Source organism: Pezoporus wallicus, unplaced genomic scaffold, assembly GCF_028554395.1.
Source record: "Pezoporus wallicus isolate ANWC-B61680 ecotype Strahan unplaced genomic scaffold, APGP_CSIRO_Pwel_v1 scaffold_6362, whole genome shotgun sequence".
Lineage (NCBI taxonomy): Eukaryota > Metazoa > Chordata > Aves > Psittaciformes > Psittacidae > Pezoporus > Pezoporus wallicus.
The window spans coordinates 3401086-3421270 of NW_026637663.1; the positions used below are offsets into that span (position 1 = coordinate 3401086).

Sequence of the window (20185 nt, forward strand, 5' to 3'; positions counted from 1 at the left end):
CAATGATTTTTATGACTCAAAAATGACCTAGAAAAACAAACCGCACTGGAAAGCCAATGTTCAGGTTCCTTTTTTGTTTTTTAAAAAAATGGAGTTTTATAAAGCTAAATATACAGAATATGTTTTCTGTATATCTAAAGCTAAATCACATTTATTCTTGCAGATTTTATTGAAGACATAGCAGCCTAAAGGGATTATTCAATTATCAACACAAATGCTAATCACCAACTCTTTATGACTTTGTTAGATTTAGTAGCTCTGTTTCTTTGACTTTAAACAATTTTTTAAGTTATCCTATAAAGATTAGGCTTTAATCGATTTAGTGTTCATAATTTTTCAGTGCTCTTTATAGCAGTGTTTAGGAATTTACTTATTTTTATTTGACTTCTGCTTCAGTGACAGACTACGCTCTCTGCATCTGTTTCAGTTCACTGAGTTGTCTATATCTTCTCCACTTTTTTCTTTGTGGAATGCACTTCCTTCCTGAAGAATTGATGATAATGCATTAAAAATTAAATTTCTCAAAACTAAATTAAATAGATACTCATTAGTAGCAACTAAAATAATTTGTTCTGTATATATTCTCTCTCTAGGACACTGACAATAAAGGACAAAACAAGAAGTGCTGGATAAAACAAATTGGGGAAATGAAATTGAGAAGATGCACTATATGTCTCCTGAAGTTAGAAATGCACGTTACATTACATCATTTCACAAAAGAAAAAACATTCAAATGTGATTCTTTCATATACTCCTAGCACTGTTTCAAAAACACTTAGAAGTACCTGAGTCATATATACCTATATGTACAAACATATGTATAAGTGTAAAATATCAGCAGTGGGTCAACAGACACTCCCTGCTATGAGATCTTCCTACCTTTGATAATTTCTTTCAGTTAAGCAGAAAATGAATGCAGTTTTCTGCCTTGACTACTTCTGCTAATATTCAGTTAATCAGAACAGAGCAGTTCTGCCCCAGGTAGCTGGAAAGTGGCTGAAAAGAGGTCATAGCTGGAAAAGCTGGAGAGACAGTAAGTACACTCTTTTTTTGGTACCATGGACTCCTGAGGATGTCTTAGAGTTCAAATCTGCCTCAATACAGTAGAAAAAACACAAACGTAAAATGGCAAACAGAGCAACATTCTTCATAAAATCAGCTTCTTAAAGAAATAAATTCATATAGACGTAAGTTTAAAAGACGTTTATTTTTTTGATACATGCTATCAATCCATGCGTACATGCACATTTTTGTGCATATATACACAAAACCAAAGCTTTATCTGAACTATACTTGAACTTTCACACAATAGACACATTATTCCTCTATACTTTGTTACTGAAGAACATCTGTCTCCCATCTTCCATCAATGATTCATTAATGACACATTGAACACTGGTTACTAAATATCAATTCATTAAAAACATTAAAGCAGCGTCTTTTTTTAAAAGGGCAGAGTTCTCACTGCTCTATCTGATATTATAAAATTTTCTTCAGCTGTCACATTTAGATTAAATATATTGTTACCCATTTTTAAAATATTACAAAAGAAAGTTAGAAATAGCAAAAAGTGATAGTCTGACAGCTCTCAGATTACTGAAGTACAAGGTTAGCCAAAGGGCCAGCTGCTCAGCAGACAGGAACAGCTGAAGTTCCTCCCCAGAACCTTCCCATAATGCCTCATATGAGATCTGAAAGAAACACATATCTGCTATTTCTGCCTCTTGCTCCTGCAGACCTCAGGTCTCTCTTGAAATTATTAGGCTTGCTAATTAGCTTCACCTGTGATGGTAAGGCTTTGAAATGTTAATATATCTCCAAAGACAACTGGATTGTGACCTCCAATAATATTTCTCATAGGTCATTATATTTCTAGCAGAAATGTGATAATGTTCAGCTATTACTAACCTTGCCTGGAGCAAAACTAACCAGAGTTGATAATTTTGCCCTCTGTGTAAAGTAATTAATTTTAAAAAGTAAGAAACAAAAGTCACCGATACCTGAAAATACCTATGAAGAAAAGACCTACTGTTGGCTTGCAAGTTTCAAAAATCTCTCTTTGAACAGCATTTCACAAACATCTGCTACTCTGCTTTTCTTAGACATTGCAAATGAATTCTAAACTTTAATACTCAAACTTACAGCACTTGCAGAAAATACATATATATATTCACTAGCTAACGTTCTTCATTGATTGCTCATATGCAAGCAGACATACTCTAAGGCTTCTACAGAATATTACAAAGTAAGGTCTATCAAATTTTGCACATTGTGTACTTGGTCAGATTAAACATTTCAGTTTTAGAACTATTAATTAACCCAAAAATATTTAAACTGTTAAGTTTGTGTGTCTTGCAACATGCATTAAAATATATAATCAAAGAAATCTGTAAAAGCAGTTCACTGTATTAATCATGCCATAGCTAAGAATGGCAGAGAAGACACAACATCTAAGATAGTGCTACTGATAATACTCTGCAATCGGTAGGCTTCAAATGAAAATTCAAATGAAAAATAAAATTGATTATATGTATTGCACCCCATATGAAACTGGAGATGCACATTACTGAAGTAAATGAAGATTTACATTAGAAACAAAATTCACTTGACTACCTTAAAAATTCTTAGCAGTAGTTGTTTCAAAAGCATGCAAGCATGCTACAAGTCATACGGATTTATATTCAAATCAGCAGGTAGTCAAGATTCTCCCTTCCAGTTAACCTTCCTGTCAACTGTACACTAAAATGTGAAGCAAATGTCCCAGAGGGAGCTTGACATGCTTGTAAGGTGGGCTGATGCCAGCCTCATGACGTTTAACCATGACAAGTGCAAGGTCCTACACCTGGGTCGGAGCAATCCCAGGCACAGCTACAGGTTGGGCAGAGAAGAGATTCAGAGCAGCCCTGTGAAGAAGGACTTGGGGGTGTTGGTTGATGAGAAAATGAACATGAGCCAGCTTCAGTGTGCACTTGCAGCCCAGAAAGCCAACCGTATCCTGGGCTGCATCAAAAGGAGCGTGACCAGCAGGTCGAAGAAGGTGACCCTGCCCCTCTACTCTGCTCTCATGAGACCTCACCTGGAGTATTGTGTGCAGTTCTGGTGTCCTCAACATAAAAAGGACATGGAACTGTTGGAATAAGTCCAGAGGAGGGCCACGAGGATGATCAGGGGACTGGAGCACCTCCCGTATGAAGACAGGCTGAGAAAGTTGGGGCTGTTGAGCCTGGAGAAGAGAAGGCTGCGTGGAGACCTCATAGCAGCCTTCCAGTATCTGAAGGGGGCCTATAGGGATGGTGGGGAGGGACTCTTCATTAGGGACTGTAGTGATAGGACAAGGGGTAATGGGTTAAAACTTAAACAGGGGAAGTTTAGATTGGATCTAAAGAAGTTCTTTACTGTAAGGATGGTGAGACACTAGAATTTGTTGCCCAGGGAAGCTGTGAATTCTCCATCCCTGGCAGTGATCAAGGCCAGGTTGGACAGAGCCTTCAGTGGCATGGTTCAGTGTGAAGTGTCCCCGCCCATGGCAGGAGAGTTGGGCACTAGATGAGCTTAAGGTCTTTTCCAACCCTAAATTTTCTATCATTCTATGATTCTAAGAAGAATTTCTACACCAAAAAGAAGGGAAAAGTAGGCAGGTTTTGGTCTCCTAGGTGGAGAGCAAAGATCATGCTTTATATTTAGCAAAGTTGATGAGTGAGGTTGTATAAAATCCTCCTCCTTTGTCCCCTGTCAAAGGACATGTACTGTATTGAAGCGTATTGAACAATAGCTTCACTAATCTATTCTTTTCTTCACAAACATGTAGAAGCTGTACGTTGTCTTAGTGAGATGCAGTTGCAATGCAGACCTTAATAGACTCAGAGGTAAACCAGTAAGAATTGCAATGTTGTTCTGTAACTGCCATACTAGTGGTTAAATTCAATGTAAAGGTTAAGGCCACTGGATTTCATGCATAAGGCATATGTTCCAGAAGCCCATGGTAGAAGTGTTTGAGTTTAAAACCTACCATATGCACCACTAAAGAATGAAGGTCTATTTTGGGCATTATTAGATTTTATTCACCTTTCAAAATACCAACAAAAGTGCCAACAAAATCTTTTCTTTGCATGCTCTTGCTTGTATGACAACCCAGTTATTACAGCTGTAACAATCAGTACTCTATAGACTTACCTTAGTGGGGAAAAGAAAAAAAGCTCTAAATCCATTAGTAACAGTTCTTAGTTTGAGATTTGATTAATTTACTTTAAACAAGTGATTCTTAAGAAATCCCATTAATTTCAGGAACATTAGGAGAGAAAGCAGTATGCATTGTCCCTGATGGTCATAGTACTTAGACAAAGTAGATTTAATTCTTAACATAATCTTTTCCCACTCTCCTCTTCGAACTACTCAAGGTATATAAAGACAATAGAACATAACAGCCAGAGATTCGGAGCAGAGACCACATTATCAACACAGGCCACAGCAAGGGAAAATGTTCTTTAAAAAAGATGAGCTAAATAAAGATTTAATAAATTGCCTGGATTATAACGGCCCAAAGGGTAATTTTAGGATGCTATATCGCAGAAGCAAAAAGAAATAGCAATTAGAAGTAGAGAATAAGGTGCTATTTACTCTTCTGAAAAAACAGCACATGGGTAGTCTTTTAATGGACACTGTCTGCATTTTGATCTCGAAGGGAACAGGAAGTTCCTGGTAAAACTGTTCTTCAAATAACAGCAAAAATGACCTGAATCAATTTATAGGACAGCTTCTTCACTTTAAAAATATTTATAGTTCTTACATTTTACTTCAAATCAGTGTACAATATTAATGAGCAATATGGAACAGCATATAGAGGTCAATAAGGAACTTGTCACACCTTCTATATCAACAATAGTCATAAACATCAAAACACAAGTTACTACATTACAAAAATCCTAAATCGTGTAATGAGCTGGAGTCTTCTTTTGTCAGGTAAAAAACTCACAGGAAAAGTCCAAAACTGAAAATCATTCTCATATAGATTTATTGCAAAGCAAATGATTCTATCCCTTACCACTTTGGAAATACTACTCCCCAAAAATAAAACTCATGAGTTGCAGTCTTGACTCTACACTCTATAGTAATGGACATGAGTAAGCAGAAGCGATAGGGGGATGGCACAAGAAAAAAGAAAAAACAAACACCACCACCCCTCCACCCCCCCAAAAAAAAAAAAAAACAAACCAATTAAGCCAATTAAGACCTAGGGAGAAGCTTGGGAAGCTCAAAGTAGTCCCACCAGAACCAGATTAATGCATAGCTATCCCTAATGACATGCATAGTCATTAATCCTTTATTGACTGAAAGAGAACTGCCTACTGAATTTCTAACAGGACTTCCTACAGCACATTCACTTTGAGATTTTCCCTCCAAGTACTGACCTTCTCCAATATTCTTCTGCCTATGCAATCTAATGTGATCACAGTCTGGATTCATTTGGCTGAAAAGAATTAAGACAAAGACCTTACATCGCAGTTACCCTTGAACATGAAGCATCCGCACTTCTAATTCTCATCACTAGCAAAATGAAGCTCTCAGTTCCAACTCTAGTGTTAGGAAGATCAAAGAGTAGAAAAATGTATTACAAAATTCCACTGGCTAAAAAATATTTTTTTTTCAAGATTATGAAGTAAGGATTTATTTGATAAATAATTCTAATAACAAACCAGCAAATACTACTACTTCTGGAGAATTATTTCTACCTGTTCAGTGACAGCAAGCTCCATTTATCTTTTACATTTATCTGTATTCTCTTGGAAGCTAAAAATAATGGTGCCTGTAGGAATTGTAGCCTACCTAGTTTATGAAAGATGACGTGAGGCACTTCTGTTCTGCACGTTTTATTTTTACACTGCTTAACACTGCTATTATTCCTGAGACTGATTTATCAGTACCCTGGGGTACTCCTAACCCCTTTTGATGTTATTTCTACTGGAAACAGTTGACAAAAGCAGATCTCCCCTTGAGGATTGCACAGTTTTAGTGTTTGTTTCAACTTTCAGCCATTTGCTCAACCTATTAAGCGCTTCTTCAAAGGCATAAAAGAGCAACCCATCACCTTGAATGCTACAGAAAAAAAAAAAAGCGTAAAGGCTGCCAAGTCACACTAACTCTGCTGTAGATAAGCAGAATACATTGGAAGGCATTACACTACATGGAATACTGCCTATGGATTTGGCATAACCCTGTAAGGGTATTTGGCTCTGAAGTTGGTCTGAGCTGCATGAAAATATTCATAGCAAATATAAACTACTATGCAAACAGAAAGCATGCCTAATGTAAATTTGAGAATAAAAATTGGCAATAGATGTAAACATTGCCTCCACTTTGTATTTTTTCTATATACCACGGAGTACACTACTGCTTTAATTCGATTTTATGAGCTCTGCAAACCTTGCTAAAACCATACAAAAGCCATGCCAAGAATCTTGGAGCTTAATTGCTCTGCTTGTGGTGGACTAACTGTCCATGATAAATGGACAGAAACAACTAGAGAAATTGTATATCTTGCTGCAAACAATATTTAAGAAATACATAAACAGTACCTGGTTGTCATCTTTTCTGATACAAATTTTGTTGGCAAAACAAAACGTATTTTGAAGACATTGTGAGGTTTCTTTTTTTCATTTTACTGTAGTGAAGGTAATACATAATAATAGTTAATATACCCAATACAGTTCTTCCCCTTTTGCACCTGAATGCTAGAGAATGACAACAGTAGGTTTCAGAAAATGCTACGAACTCCAGAGTGTCCTGGATGCTACTTTTCAACTGCATAGAAGTATTAGAAAGTAATCACCAGCACAACTACACATAGTCACTTAAATTTTTAACTAAAGTAAAAAGGTTATGGTATTTGTGCAACTTATGCAAGTTATATATAAATATTCCAAAAACCACTAAGCCAAAGAACTGGAAATTCAAAATACAGCAGGTTTCATAAATAGCCCAAGAATCTACAATGACCTTTGTGCAGCACTGATAAATTATTTCATTGTTTGATCTCTAGCTCTTTGCAAAATTTTCTCATCTTTGACCATCCTTGCAACAGAAAGAAAACCCAAAAAAACAGAGATTGAAACTAAACTAATTTCTTTCACAGCTTTAACTGGAAAATAATTTAACTCATCTAAACATAAAGGTGAAGTTTAGAAACTCACAAGATTTGCATATAAAACAAAACCAAAAGATAATATGGTCGTCTCAGTACCTCTGTTCTTGCTATCACCTACAAATGTTTAATATTACACAAAACTGTATAATAGGCTTGTGGCTTTAAAAAAATATGAAGCCTCTGAAAGATAATCAACATTTAATGCCTGGATACACTCTCAAAAATTTAGTTACCCTTGAACATACGCACTTCTCACCACTAGCCAAATGAAACTCTCATTTCCAATTCTAGGAAGATGGAAATGTGTATCAATATTTTGACATGGTAAGACGGAAAATTTTCTTCTATTTTACTTCCTGTAACATGGCCTAAAGAAAGTGTTTTTAGAATTTTATTCTTTTTTTAATAGAGAGGAGAGCTTAAGAAAAACACACAGTATCACAGTATGTTAGAGATTGGAAGGGACCTCGAAAGATCATCTAGTCCAATCCCCCTGCCAGAGCAGGAACACCTAGATAATGTTACACAGGAATGTGTCCAGGCGGGTTTTGAATGTCTCCAGGGAAGGAGACTCCACAACCTCCCTGGGCAGCCTGTTCCAGTGTTCCGTCACCCTCACTGAGAAGAAGTTTCTTCTCAAGTTTAAGTGGAACCTCTTGTGTTCCAGTTTGTACCCATTACCCCTTGTCCTATCATTGTTTGCCACTGAGTAGAGCCTGGCTCCGTCCTCGTGACACTCCCCCTTTATATATTTATAGACACTTATAAGGTCACCCCTCAGTCTCCTCTTCTCCAAACTATAGAGACCCAGCTCCCTCAGTCTTTCCTCATAAGGGACATGCTCCACTCCCCTAATCATCGTCATTGCCCTGCGCTGGACTCTCTCCAGCAGCTCCCTGTCCTTCTTGAACTGAGGGGCCCAGAACTGGACACAATACTCCAGATGCGGTCTCACCAGGGCAGAGTAGAGGGGAAGGAGGACCTCTCTCGACCTACTAACCACCCCCTTCTAATACACACCAGGATGCCATTGGCCTTCTTAGCCACAAGGGCACAGTGTTGGCTCATGGTCATCCTGTCGTCCACTAGGACCCCCAGGTCCCTCTCCCCTACACTGCTCTCTAACAGGTCGTTCCCCAACCTATACTGGAACCTGGGGTTGTTCCTGCCCAGATGCAGGACTCTACACTTTCCCTTGTTATATTTCATCAAGTTACTCCCTGCCCAACTCTCCAGCCTGTCCAGGTCTCGCTGGATGGCAGCACAGCCTTCTGGCGTATCAGCCACTCCTCCCAGCTTAGTGTCATCAGCAAACTTGCTGATAGTACACTCAATTCCCTCATCTAAATCATTGATGAATATATTAAATAATACTGGTCCCAGTACTGACCCTTGAGGCACTCCACTAGTTACAGGCCTCCAACTAGACTCAGCCCCATAGACTACAACTCTCTGGCTTCTCTCCTTCAGCCAGTTCGCAGTCCACCTCACTACCTGATCATCCAGTCCACACTTCCTCAATTTAGCCATGAGGATGCTGTGGGAGACTGTGTCAAATGCTTTGCTGAAGTCAAGGTAGACCACATCCACCGCTCTGCCATCATCCATCCACCGTGTTATTTCCTCATAAAAGGCTAAGAGATTGGTCAAACATGATTTCCCCCTGGTGAAGCCATGTTGACTGCCCCTCATAACCTTCTTATCCTTGATATGCCTTAAGATGGTACCAAGGATAAGGTGTTCCATCACTTTCCCAGGGATGGAGGTGAGGCTGACCGGTCTATAGTTACCCGGGTCCTCCTTCTTGCCCTTTTTGAAGACTGGAGTGACATTTGCTTTCCTCCAGTCCTCAGGCACCTCTCCCGTTTCCCGAGACTTGGTAAAGATGATGGAGAGTCGTCTAACAATGACTTCCGCCAGTTCCCTCAGCACCCGCGGGTGCATCCCATCTGGACCCATGGATTTATGGATGTCCAGATTGCTCAACTGGTCTCTAACCCATTCCTCATTGACTAAGGCAAACCGCTCCGTCGACCTGACTTCATCTAAGGTCTCAGGGGTACAGGGCTCTTCAGGACTGCCCGCAGCAGAGTAGACAGAGACAAAGAAGGCATTCAGTAACTCTGCCATCTCTGTATCTTCTGTCACCAGGGCACCCATCCCGTTCATCAGTGGGCCTACATTGCCTCTGGTGTTAGTTTTGTCTGCCATGTATTTGAAAAAGCTCTTTTTGCTGTCCTTGACCCTTCTTGCCAGGTTTAATTTTAAGGAGGCCTTAGTCCTCCTAGCTGCCTTCCTACATCCTCTAGCAGCAGCCTTATATTCCTCCCAAGTGGCCAGCCCCTCCTTCCATGACCTGTAAACTCTCCTCTTCCACTTGAGCATACCCAGCAATTCCCTATTTAGCCACGCAGGTCTCTTGGCCCTCTTCCTTGACTTCCTACGTGTCGGGATGCTCCGATCTTGAGCACGGAAAAAGCAGTCCTTGAATGTCAACCAACTATCTTGGGCCCCTTTACCTTCAAGCAGCCTTGCCCATGGGATTTCCCCTAGCAATTGCTTGAAAAGGCCAAAGTTTGCCCTGCTAAAGTCCAGGGTTGCAATTCTACTTAGTATTCTACTAGTCCTGCCACACAAGATCCTGAACTCCACCATCTCGTGGTCGCTGCAACCAAGGCAGCCCTCAACCCTTACTGCTTCAACCAGATCCTCCTTGTTAGTGAGGATGAGATCCAGCAGCGCTCCTCTCCTGGTCGGCTCATCCACCATTTGCAGGAGGAAGTTATCATCCATACACTGGAGGAACCTCCTGGACTGTGGCTGGGTTGCCAAGTGGTCCTTCCAGCAAACATCAGGGAAGTTAAAATCCCCCACGACGACCACGGCCTGTGACTGTGAGGCCGCTCTCAGCTGCCTGTAGAAGGCCTCGTCAACTTCCTCACCCTGATCCGGTGGTCTGTAACAGACACCTACAACAGTATCCCCCCTGCCAGCCTGCCCCTTAATTCTCACCCACAGACTCTCAACTCGCTCATCATCTGTCCCTGGACAGAACTCGGTGCATTGTAGTTCCTCCTGCATATAAAGAGCAACCCCACCACCCCGCCTGGCTGGCCTGTCTTTCCTGAAAAGGACATAGCCCTCCATGACACAGTAAGTTGTCAGGAACAGATGACTTTTCCTGCTGTCTAGAAATACTTAAAGTACTTGAGAAGCCAGTGGACACAGGTCCTGGACATAGATATTCTTTATCCCACAAAGCTCAGTTTTCAGTTCAGCAATTTTACCCCTTCATTGTACTCACAGTTTTTGTTGACGTGTTTTGATGCTTCCCGAGCCCTGCACATGGAATATTATTACATGAATAATCCTTTTGCATGCCATCTTACCACTAGGCTAAGAAGTGTACTCTCATTGCAGACCTAGTTTCTGCAATGAGCCTTTATGTTTTCAGCTTTAATATTATCCTAAGCTGGCTGTGATGAATAGCCAAGGCCACCTATCACAGCACTGTGTAGGATATCTGTCAGTCATTGCCATTTGGCTTGGAATCAGGATCAGCCACTGTACCTCTTTCATTTAGCAGGACATATGCATACCAGGGCTCTGCACTGCAGTAAGGCAAACCATTCCTTTTGCCCAATGATTTGTTCGGAGGCACAGGAGAACTAGCCACTTTTAAGTAGTTTAGTCTGCATCCTTGCTGCAAAATGCTGAGGTACCAATTTGGCCTTTAACCTGTACCTAGAACCCAGTTCTGTAAATATACCACAGAAGACAGTGCCAAAATAATCTCTTTCTAGAAGACACTTTATAAGAATCAATTCTGAGTTCAAGCATTGCTTGCAACTTTAATTTTGACCAACAACTACTTTACAATTTTCTTTGGTATGCATTTTAATGCAAGGAACGGTGCTACCTGCACTAAGACAGCATCAAGGTACAAGAGTTTAATGTTAGTTAACCAAGAAAGAGAGAAGTAATTGAAATAATATTGCCTACTTACTTCATTTTGTGCAGTTCTGTAGTACAAAAGACCTGCTTATGAGTAAGAGATTAGGAGGTGTCCAGAAGAATGGAGGTCACCCACAAAATCTTATGAACTATTCCATAAGGCAGAAGAGATATCACCCTCATCTTCATTTCACTGCATCACCTGAGGAACAAGAGAAACCTACACCTATAGCTCTAGGAAGTATAAGAAGTCAAATTCTGAATACATAAACAGAAGTCCATTTACAACCTTTAAAACCTCAAGAAGGCTGCTAGATTACTCTCCTGCACTCTTGGAATCACTGATTTCACTGCTGCCTGCCAAACAATTAATTCCACAGCCAACAAGACATACTGAGTCAGAATATTCTCCTGACTTTATGGAGACTGAAAGGGATAAAGACAGCCTACAGAGCAGTTGTATGATACCTGCCATCTATTCCTCTTATGTCACAGGATTCTGAGATCCTTCTATGATCAAATGAAATCTGTCAGCCATCCAGAAAACTAAACCAAACTTTCATTATATAAAAAGTTTCTCTATGCTCCATAATGGAAGACAAACCTATTTATGAACAACTCAATCTCCCAGATTGTGTGCTGAGCTAGAAATCTACTGGAACTTAGGTCTCCCAAAGTTACTTGATGCCTTAAAATAATGAGAATTGATATGCTTTTGTGACATGTCAACAAGAATATCACTAAACTTCACTAACACATTTTTGAAAACCAATAGTTAGCTCCAGGAGCTGTTCAGCTAAGCAAATCCAGAAAAGAGTCTTATCTCTTTCTTCCCTTTAGGATTTTGCCACAAAATGGAGGAAAAATTACAACTTCATGAATATGAGTGAATAGGCCTGTACTGAATATATCAATTCAGGAAAATACCAACATAACCATTTCAAATTTTATAGAAATAATTACAACAAGATCTGAAGCCTAACTAAGTATATTTATGGCTGATATTCTTCCCTCTTACTCTTGGGAAAAGGTGAAAGCTGGGCTCAGAATGGAAACTTCATATTATCCTTAATTACAGAGAGGTTAATAATGCTGCATACTTTACTGGGGACAAGCTATCTAAACTAATTCAGCATGTCCTGCTTGCAAGGTAGTCTCTGTATGTCAGTGCTGTAAATGCTGTGTATATGGGAAACGATGGACAACGTACTCTTCTCTGCACTGCCTAATTATCTTTTAATCTCTAAGAGTCATTTTCTTGAGCCAAATAATGTCAGCAACCAACCAGCTGTTATCAACGCAGTAGCATGCAAGCACAACACAATATAATTATGCCAGCTCTGTGATAGAATCAGAACAACAACCTATTATTTTTAACAGGGAGTTTACTTCCAGGAACCCAGCTTTTCTTCCCCCAAAAGATATCTGCTACCAGTTTCAACCATGCTTCCCCCTATCCTGTAAGATTTTCCTAAATTCCTTCTAATGCAAAATCCAGACTAATCAATAGCAGTAGAGTATATAACATGGTGTTATTAGTTTTGAATTCCACCCCAAAACATCTAATCAGGAGATAAATGTGTTTCAGGTAATTCTTCATAGCAATGGTAGCTGTCTTTCTTGGGCAATTAGTTTTTAATCCACGCATTTGCAAGTAACAGTGTTCTTGAATGTATGTGCCCACAGACCATACGATAAGATGGATTACAGTATTTAAAACTGCAGCAAACAAGAAGATGAGAACAGATTCACTTTGATTTATAAAGCAAACACCCAAAAGTTCCTTTCTGCAGGAAGAGTTTGTCCCCCTCTAGATTCAGGCTTTCTTTCATTGGCTCTTGAATACAGATTAGTATCAAAGGTCTACACACACTACTATCTTGAGCACCTGAGGTTGTAGGAATTTAAGCAGTTATATCTCCATATGCTACTCAATTAAGGTACAGAAATATAAATTGCAATCATGCCAGCAAAATAAAAAAGGCACACCTCAAAACGTGGCTCATATTCCACCATGATACTAGGGAAAACAAATGCTTAGAAGGAAAAACAGCAGAGGAAAAAAGCTCCTTGAAATTGATGAGTAGTCTGAAGCACTAAGACTGTGCATCTCTGACAATTTTTGTTGTACTTACCTAATATCTGTGCATGTTATACATGTGATACAGCGACTGTTTGTTGTAACGAGGTTCAAAGACACAGATGTTTCACTGTCACTGGTTGGGTGTGCTCCACATTTAAAGTAAAACTCCTGAAATATTGAAGGAGAGATAAAGAGAAGATCACATACCTGCTGCTCATGTCCTTTCTTTATCTTAAGCTAACTGACATATGAGACAACAGACAAATCACCACTGCCAACGGAAAAAGGAGGACAATCATTAGGAAAGGCTTAAAAGAAATTCTTTGCAAAAGTACCAGTCTAGGCGAGTATATTGTTCAGTGATTTCCTTAGCAAAGATCTACTTGTGTACTAATTTGGTATCAGTGTGGCACATTCTATGATTTTCTGGATTTATAGAAAGCAAATTTAGTCAAGACCAGAATACTAAGCATTGTCACTAAATGTAAACATTGCCACACTTTCCTTGTTACAGATGTTACCACTTTTGAACTCTAAATCACAGAATTTTAGCTGTAAGTTAGTAATGTCCGGCTTTGCTTTTGTGATGTTGGAAATCTAAACAATTTTTACCATTATATTCAAGGGAACTCACATTACATTGCAATTACATATTATATTGTGTTTGAATTAAGTTGCTTGAGTCCATAGTTCTTTATATAGCCTCTTAAGACTGTTTCCATTAGCATAATGCTTTCTATACAACTGCATGTTTTGTTCTCTTTTCCACTGCACCCCAGGGAAAGCCATACCAAACATGCTGTGCTTTGATAAGCTTTTGTTATAAGAGATTGTTTTAAATGTCCAAATCACTTTATGCATATGTAAATAATGGCAGTCTGAAGACATGCGCTTTGCAATAGGAGCCACAGATTAAACTCTGCAGTCCTTGTTCCTATAAGACTTCTTTTTCTAGTATCAAATTGTGGAGGTTTGAAATAAAAACTTTAAGTGCAGAATAAATGAAGCGTGAATTGGAAGGTACGGGTATAAAAGCATCAGAAGAAATGACAAGAAAGTGGCATAAATTTCTGACAGGTGTTGATGGCATCAAGATATTAAGATTGCAGATGATTCTCAGGACAACCAAAACGGGGGAGGGAAGGAAGAGGAAGGACAAAGGGAAATAATAAAGTACAGCAAAAGAGAAAGACATAGTGACAGTGAATAAAATCAGCAGCATTTCCAAGTGACTCACAGAGGTGGGACAGGAAGAAGGGAAAAAATTACCATTACTGTCAACTTCTTTAGGGTGCAAAAGTCACATTCAAAGCTCAGCATTAACAACCCAAAGCTGTACAAAACCATTTGCTTGGCAGTGTTTCCCAGCACCACTCTGAGTTCCTAGCTAGACTACCTGGACACATATTTTGGTGCTTGGTAGTATATGAAAGCAAGAGAGTGAGTGTGGCTGAAAGAAATCAGTTTTAATACAAAAATTACTTTCCCTTCTATACAGACTTGCACTGAGATTTCATGACAATACGGTATTAAAATGAGTCCATCGCCTTGAGCTTCACAGTAGGAAGTCCTTCATCTGCAAAACAGCTGTCAACCACCGTTTCTTCTCAGTGATGACCATTTAGAGATATTCTGCATTTTCACATAAGACACATACATTACTATGCAGTAATACCTCTATGGTGAAAACTGGTAACTGGGATATAAGAAGTGTATAAATACAACTTTCCTCTTAGGTTAAGTCAACCCTGCTTCTCAGCACCAAAATATACATGTGACACAAAATATTCAAACTCCACTATAAGTTAAGGACTAACTGTCTGAGGCATGTGTGGTAGCAGTTTAAGAGAACTAAGGGGTCAGAGTATAGTTTAAAGGCAAATAACTAAAGTGTCTTTCTGTCCGGTTTCCTAACATCAGGAACTAGCCCCAAACAAGAAAACACTCTTGAACATACCCTTATGCAAGACTTTAGACTTTCTGTGGTTTTTTCTTTTGTTCAAGACCCAGTTACAGACACTTTAAACATTAGCTCAACTTGAAGCATTTCAGCAGTCAAGAATGAGTCAGTGGAACTACACCTTCACCCAGAGTACCTGAAAACTTTACAAAAATCTGTAACTTTATTTTCAACCTTTAAAAATATATCCAGTAATCCTTATATTATTTAATAATGGGTTTTGAAGCTTGGGTTTTCTTTGCCTTTTAGTGTGATTTTACTTTTGTTTTAACTAAATGAGAAGAAGCATTTATTTCAATGGAGAAGTCTTGGAAATTTCTCCTTGCTTCAGTATTACTTCTGCATACAACTAAGGATATTGACAACTCACTATTTCAGAACAGAGAAACTACGAGCAAGGAAGCATACAAAAGAAAAACATATTTCTTTAAAATTAGTTATCCACTATAATAAAACTTCCTTTGGGTCAAAAGCAAAGAGAATAATAGAGGAACTGAGTTATAAAACACTACAAACAGCTTTAGACTTTTCGCTATAAAGCGCCTGTTTATTGATTCTAATTGGTTTTGATAATACCTAACAGTGGCTGTAAGTTTCTCATCATGAAGCCTGTTTAATGAAGATGAAAGGGAAATAAAGCAATACATTTCTTATTCCATACTCAAAGATATATGGGATATTGCCCAAAACTCAGAAGGGAAGGAGGAAAAAAGGAAGGAAATTCAAGATTCTTGTGCTACAATCCCAAAATATTTTTTCTGTAGTGTTAGGAAAATTACTTCTCTATACTTCTGTTTATCAGGCTGGAAACTGCTTTAAGAAAATTCCCCTATTAATTATATTTACAATGTGCTTTGGTGTTGTTGAATGGGGGACATTATAGAATTTGAAAATACTATTTTTATTATTTATATTAATTTGAAAATACTATAACAACAGAAAAACATTGTCTTCTCCAAAACTATTCACTGAACTCCCTGCTTGAATAAGCTGCAATTAAAGAAATAGCAAATTTTAATATTGAATGCAAACAGAACAGAGAGTTTGTTAAAATTATAGGGAAAAGAAAATCCCTGAACACTATGGCAGGTATTTGCTCAGAAGAAATCTTTGAGATTAAAGAATAAAAAAAGGTCATTTTTAACAAATGTGTTGAAACTAGCAGTACAGTAAAACTAACTGACATAAAATGATACCCTTTCTGTTTGCAAGGGTGATCATCCCACAAAATGTGCAGTTCTGTAATAGCAACACAACAGTCTTCATCTGCAGGCCCGAGACATCAGTGCTGTGATGGGAATTCAGAAATACAGAGAGAGACTGGAATCTGAAAAACTCCTTATGCTGAGCGCCTGACAGTTCTGAAATAACATGGGCTGCTTTTCCACTTTTTTATTTATTTAAATCATAGTAATAAACATTCTGAATGTTCAAAGGCTTCTAAGAAAGTCCTGAACTCAATTAAGTTTCCAGTTGCAAATAAAGATTTATGTGGCCTGGTTTTACAGGAAAAATCCACAAGTATTTTTGATACATCTACCACGTTTCCCAGAGACTTAACATACTTCTTGTAATGCAAACACAACTTTTTTTATGGCAAGGCATATACATATGAAGTTTTAAAGAAATATAACCCATCAGCACAAGTTGGGTTATCCAACTTCTTTCAGCAATAGATTTGCTGAAAAATATGTAAGGGGGAGAAGAGTTTTGTCACTTTTCACTCTTCAGCCTTGCATGTCAACAGGCATGTAAGTACACCTATTCTTTTATTTAGTCTTTCACCCAATGTATGATAGCCTAAGGAGGAAAATGTGCTGGATCATTTAATCCAAGTCATTTATGTTCCAAGGTTAATCTCCAAACAGGCAGAGAGACCCTGGAGGCAGCCAATTTAAGGCTAACCTTCTAATTTTACCGCAGTCAGTCATACAAGCAGTTGTCACTTAAGCTTGACATTAACATTTCTCTCTATACTTGTCTTCTATTATGCTATTTGAGACAATACCAGAATTTTAACTTTATAGTAAAAGGCCTTTACAGGGTCATTATACCAAACATAAAAGGGACGGTGTCCTGGGTTCAGCAGTAGCCGTCATTTTTCTCCTTCTTGGTAGCTGGTGCAGTGTTTTGACTTTCGGCTCAGGAACAGAGCTGATAATGATGTTTTGGTTTGGCCAAGGACTTTGTGTGTGAGCCTCATGCTCTGCCAGGGAGGAGGGGAAGCCGGGAGGAAGCAGAGACAGGACACCTGACCCAAACTGACCAAAGAGGTATTCCATACCACAGCACGTCATGCCCAGGATGTAACTGGGAGTTAGCTGGAAGGGCTGGTAGACTGCAGGGTTGGAGGAGGTATCGGTCGGTGCTTGGTCGGGCTTGGGGGGGGAGTTCGGTCGGCTGGTGGTGAGGTGTTGTATTCTCTTCCCCTGTTATTTCCTTTATTGTTATTATTATTGGTGGTAGCAGCAGTGATTTGTGTTATACCTTAGTTACTAAACTGCTCTTATCTCAACCCATGGGAGTTGCATTCTTTTTGACTCTCCTTTCCGTCCCTCTGGGAGCAGGGGGAGGGCAAGAAGTGGGGGGAAGCGAGTGAACAAATTGCCTGACTGGGTTTAAACCACAACAGACGGGCAAAAACTCATGCAGTTTATGTCACTATCTGACAACCTCTGTAATATTTAAAAACAGAACAAACCACATTATTCCTCCTTTCTGCACTTGTGTTCTCTCATTTGGTACAAAAATTTCTGATAAATGCATGTGTGGGGAGATTGAGTTCAGTATTTCTGTGCCACAATGAGTAAGGATATCAAGAAATTACTGCAAAAGCCAAGACAAAATTTATTGCTTTTCTTAGTTCGGAAAGCAAACAGTTTTATGGTCACCTTCTACTGCAGTAAATACCTTTAGATCACTTTCTTGCCTAAAGGCATAGGTCCCATGAAATTGTGAACATTCTATTAAACACTACAAATGTCTTCCTTTTGGCAGTGTACCTGACAGATTGCTGTTCAGAGAAGGGAGCAGGCATTGGTCTTCCATACTTTGTCATATTCTTCACTCCTGTTATCACTTTTGTGTCATATAGCATCATAAAATGTGCAAGGGGAAAGAACAGGTTCAAAAATATATGGCTAGTCTTAGCTACTTTTTATGAAACTCAAGAAGAAAATGCTCAAAAATACATATATAAAAAAAAACACAACAGAAAAAAAGAAACCCCTCGCAAAAAGAATCCCCTCCCCCCCCAAAAAAAAAACCACCACAAACCCAACCTAAACCTTCTCTGATATTTTCCCAAAAATATCTCTCTCTACAGTCTGTCCTTTCAAATAAACATAAATTTGCATACCCCTACCTGCTGACAAGTGAACTTCTATATAGATAAGGAACCAACATTAGAAAAAGACCAGTCATACATAAATTGAAGAGTCTTGGTCTGAAACAGAGTAAGGCCCAGAAGAAACTTTACCCTTTTGATACATGTTTCCCAGTCCAGTTTACTGCACTGTCAGAAAAAACAATGCTCTTTGCTAACAAGTACCGAGACAGCCTGCAACTCTGCTGATGCACAACATATACACATGAAGCTACAGGTTCCTACCCCAGCTTCTCATTCACTCATGTAAAAGACCCTATGTAACTCAGGCTTGGAATTTCTCATTACCATTTCTTAACAAGATGGGGACCCTACAGCATTTTTTCTCCAAATGAGACACTCTTATTTATTTAGGATTGATAGGCAAAGCCATTTATAAATATCCTATAGCCATTAAAGGTGTAGTTTTCATTTTTCAAATTATCAGCACTCTTAAATCTCCTTTCATCTGTATCACCATAATTATTCCCCTGAATGAGAGAAAACATCAACACCATTGTGGCACACTGCTCAGGTGATGCTTCATTTTACTATCCAGCTGAAAAAATCTAATATTCAGTGAGTCAGAGGACAGGCTGAAAGAAATCCACTTCAGAACACTTTTGAAATCAAGTATTTCTTCAGGAATGTTCTGGAAAAGATTAGGTTTAACTCTGAGCAGAGACACCTTAAAGTTCCCAGGAGAATTGCAGACTGTGGCTTTTCAGGAATAGGACTATCTCCACAGTAGGAATTATCTCACACCCATAACAGGCACTGCTTTTAAAGTGAAATAAGAAAAAAGTGTTATAAAAGCTGTTTGAATTAAACTGGCTAACTAATATGAGGAAGGCTGTACAGCCAAAAAATTAATTCTTTGACATTACAGCAATCAAGTCTTAAATAATTTTATGATACACTCAGGAATGTGTTTTAGTCATAAGACTGCTCCACTTCTGTGAGCCAAGGATATTTTGTCTAGCTCTAGCTACTGGAAAACATCTTCCTTAAAACAGTGGCATGCACTACCAAATTCCCAGTTCCCTTATGCAGCTCAGCAGGCACTACCAAGAACCTCAGATCAGGTATTTGAACATTGAGAGCATCACCTAGGACTAATTACTTAGTGAATGCTTCCCTGCATGGTTTGTTTCTACTAACCTAGTACTCCAAAACCTAAACAGCTGTTAAGATCAAAGGAAGAAATTTTTAACCATAATTAAAATATAATTGGGTTTGGAGTCCCAAAACCACATAAATACAACAAAAGCATCCCTACTGCTACCTAAACGTCAGAGAGCAGTCTTCTGTTTCTTTTTACATTTAAAGCTCATTCGGAGCTGTTATTGTAACATTTGTAGTTGCAAAACTAACCTTAGGCTCTGCTCCTGTCATTGTCACTCCTTTCTATTAACATGATCTCCATTCAAGAATATTTCTTTTCTACTTTAGGTCCCCATCAAAATCAAATCTCTCTGGATTTCCTGCAATTCATAAACTCCATGCTTGATCATGATACCAATACGTAAACACACTTCCAAAGCGCAGCTGACTTCCCTAAGCATGCAAGCCTTTAAGATGTTGGTCACTTCAACTGTTCCCAATGGTAACAGGAATCTTTCAAAAGCAAAATCACTACATGCAGTCAATATTTTTTTTTCCATATAGAAAAGAAAAAAAAAA

General features: G+C 38.7%; 1 protein-coding gene across 2 annotated transcripts in view; it reads right to left on the reverse strand.

Annotated features, from left to right (window-relative positions):
* Positions 1 to 20185, reverse strand: part of PRKN (parkin RBR E3 ubiquitin protein ligase) — a 728786-nt gene that overhangs the window by 349364 nt on the left and 359237 nt on the right. For both annotated transcript variants that reach the window (XM_057406909.1, XM_057406908.1), the window contains exon 6: positions 13231 to 13346. In XM_057406909.1, coding sequence (XP_057262892.1) covers positions 13231 to 13346 — 116 coding nt within the window. The remainder of the gene's footprint in view (positions 1 to 13230; positions 13347 to 20185) is intronic.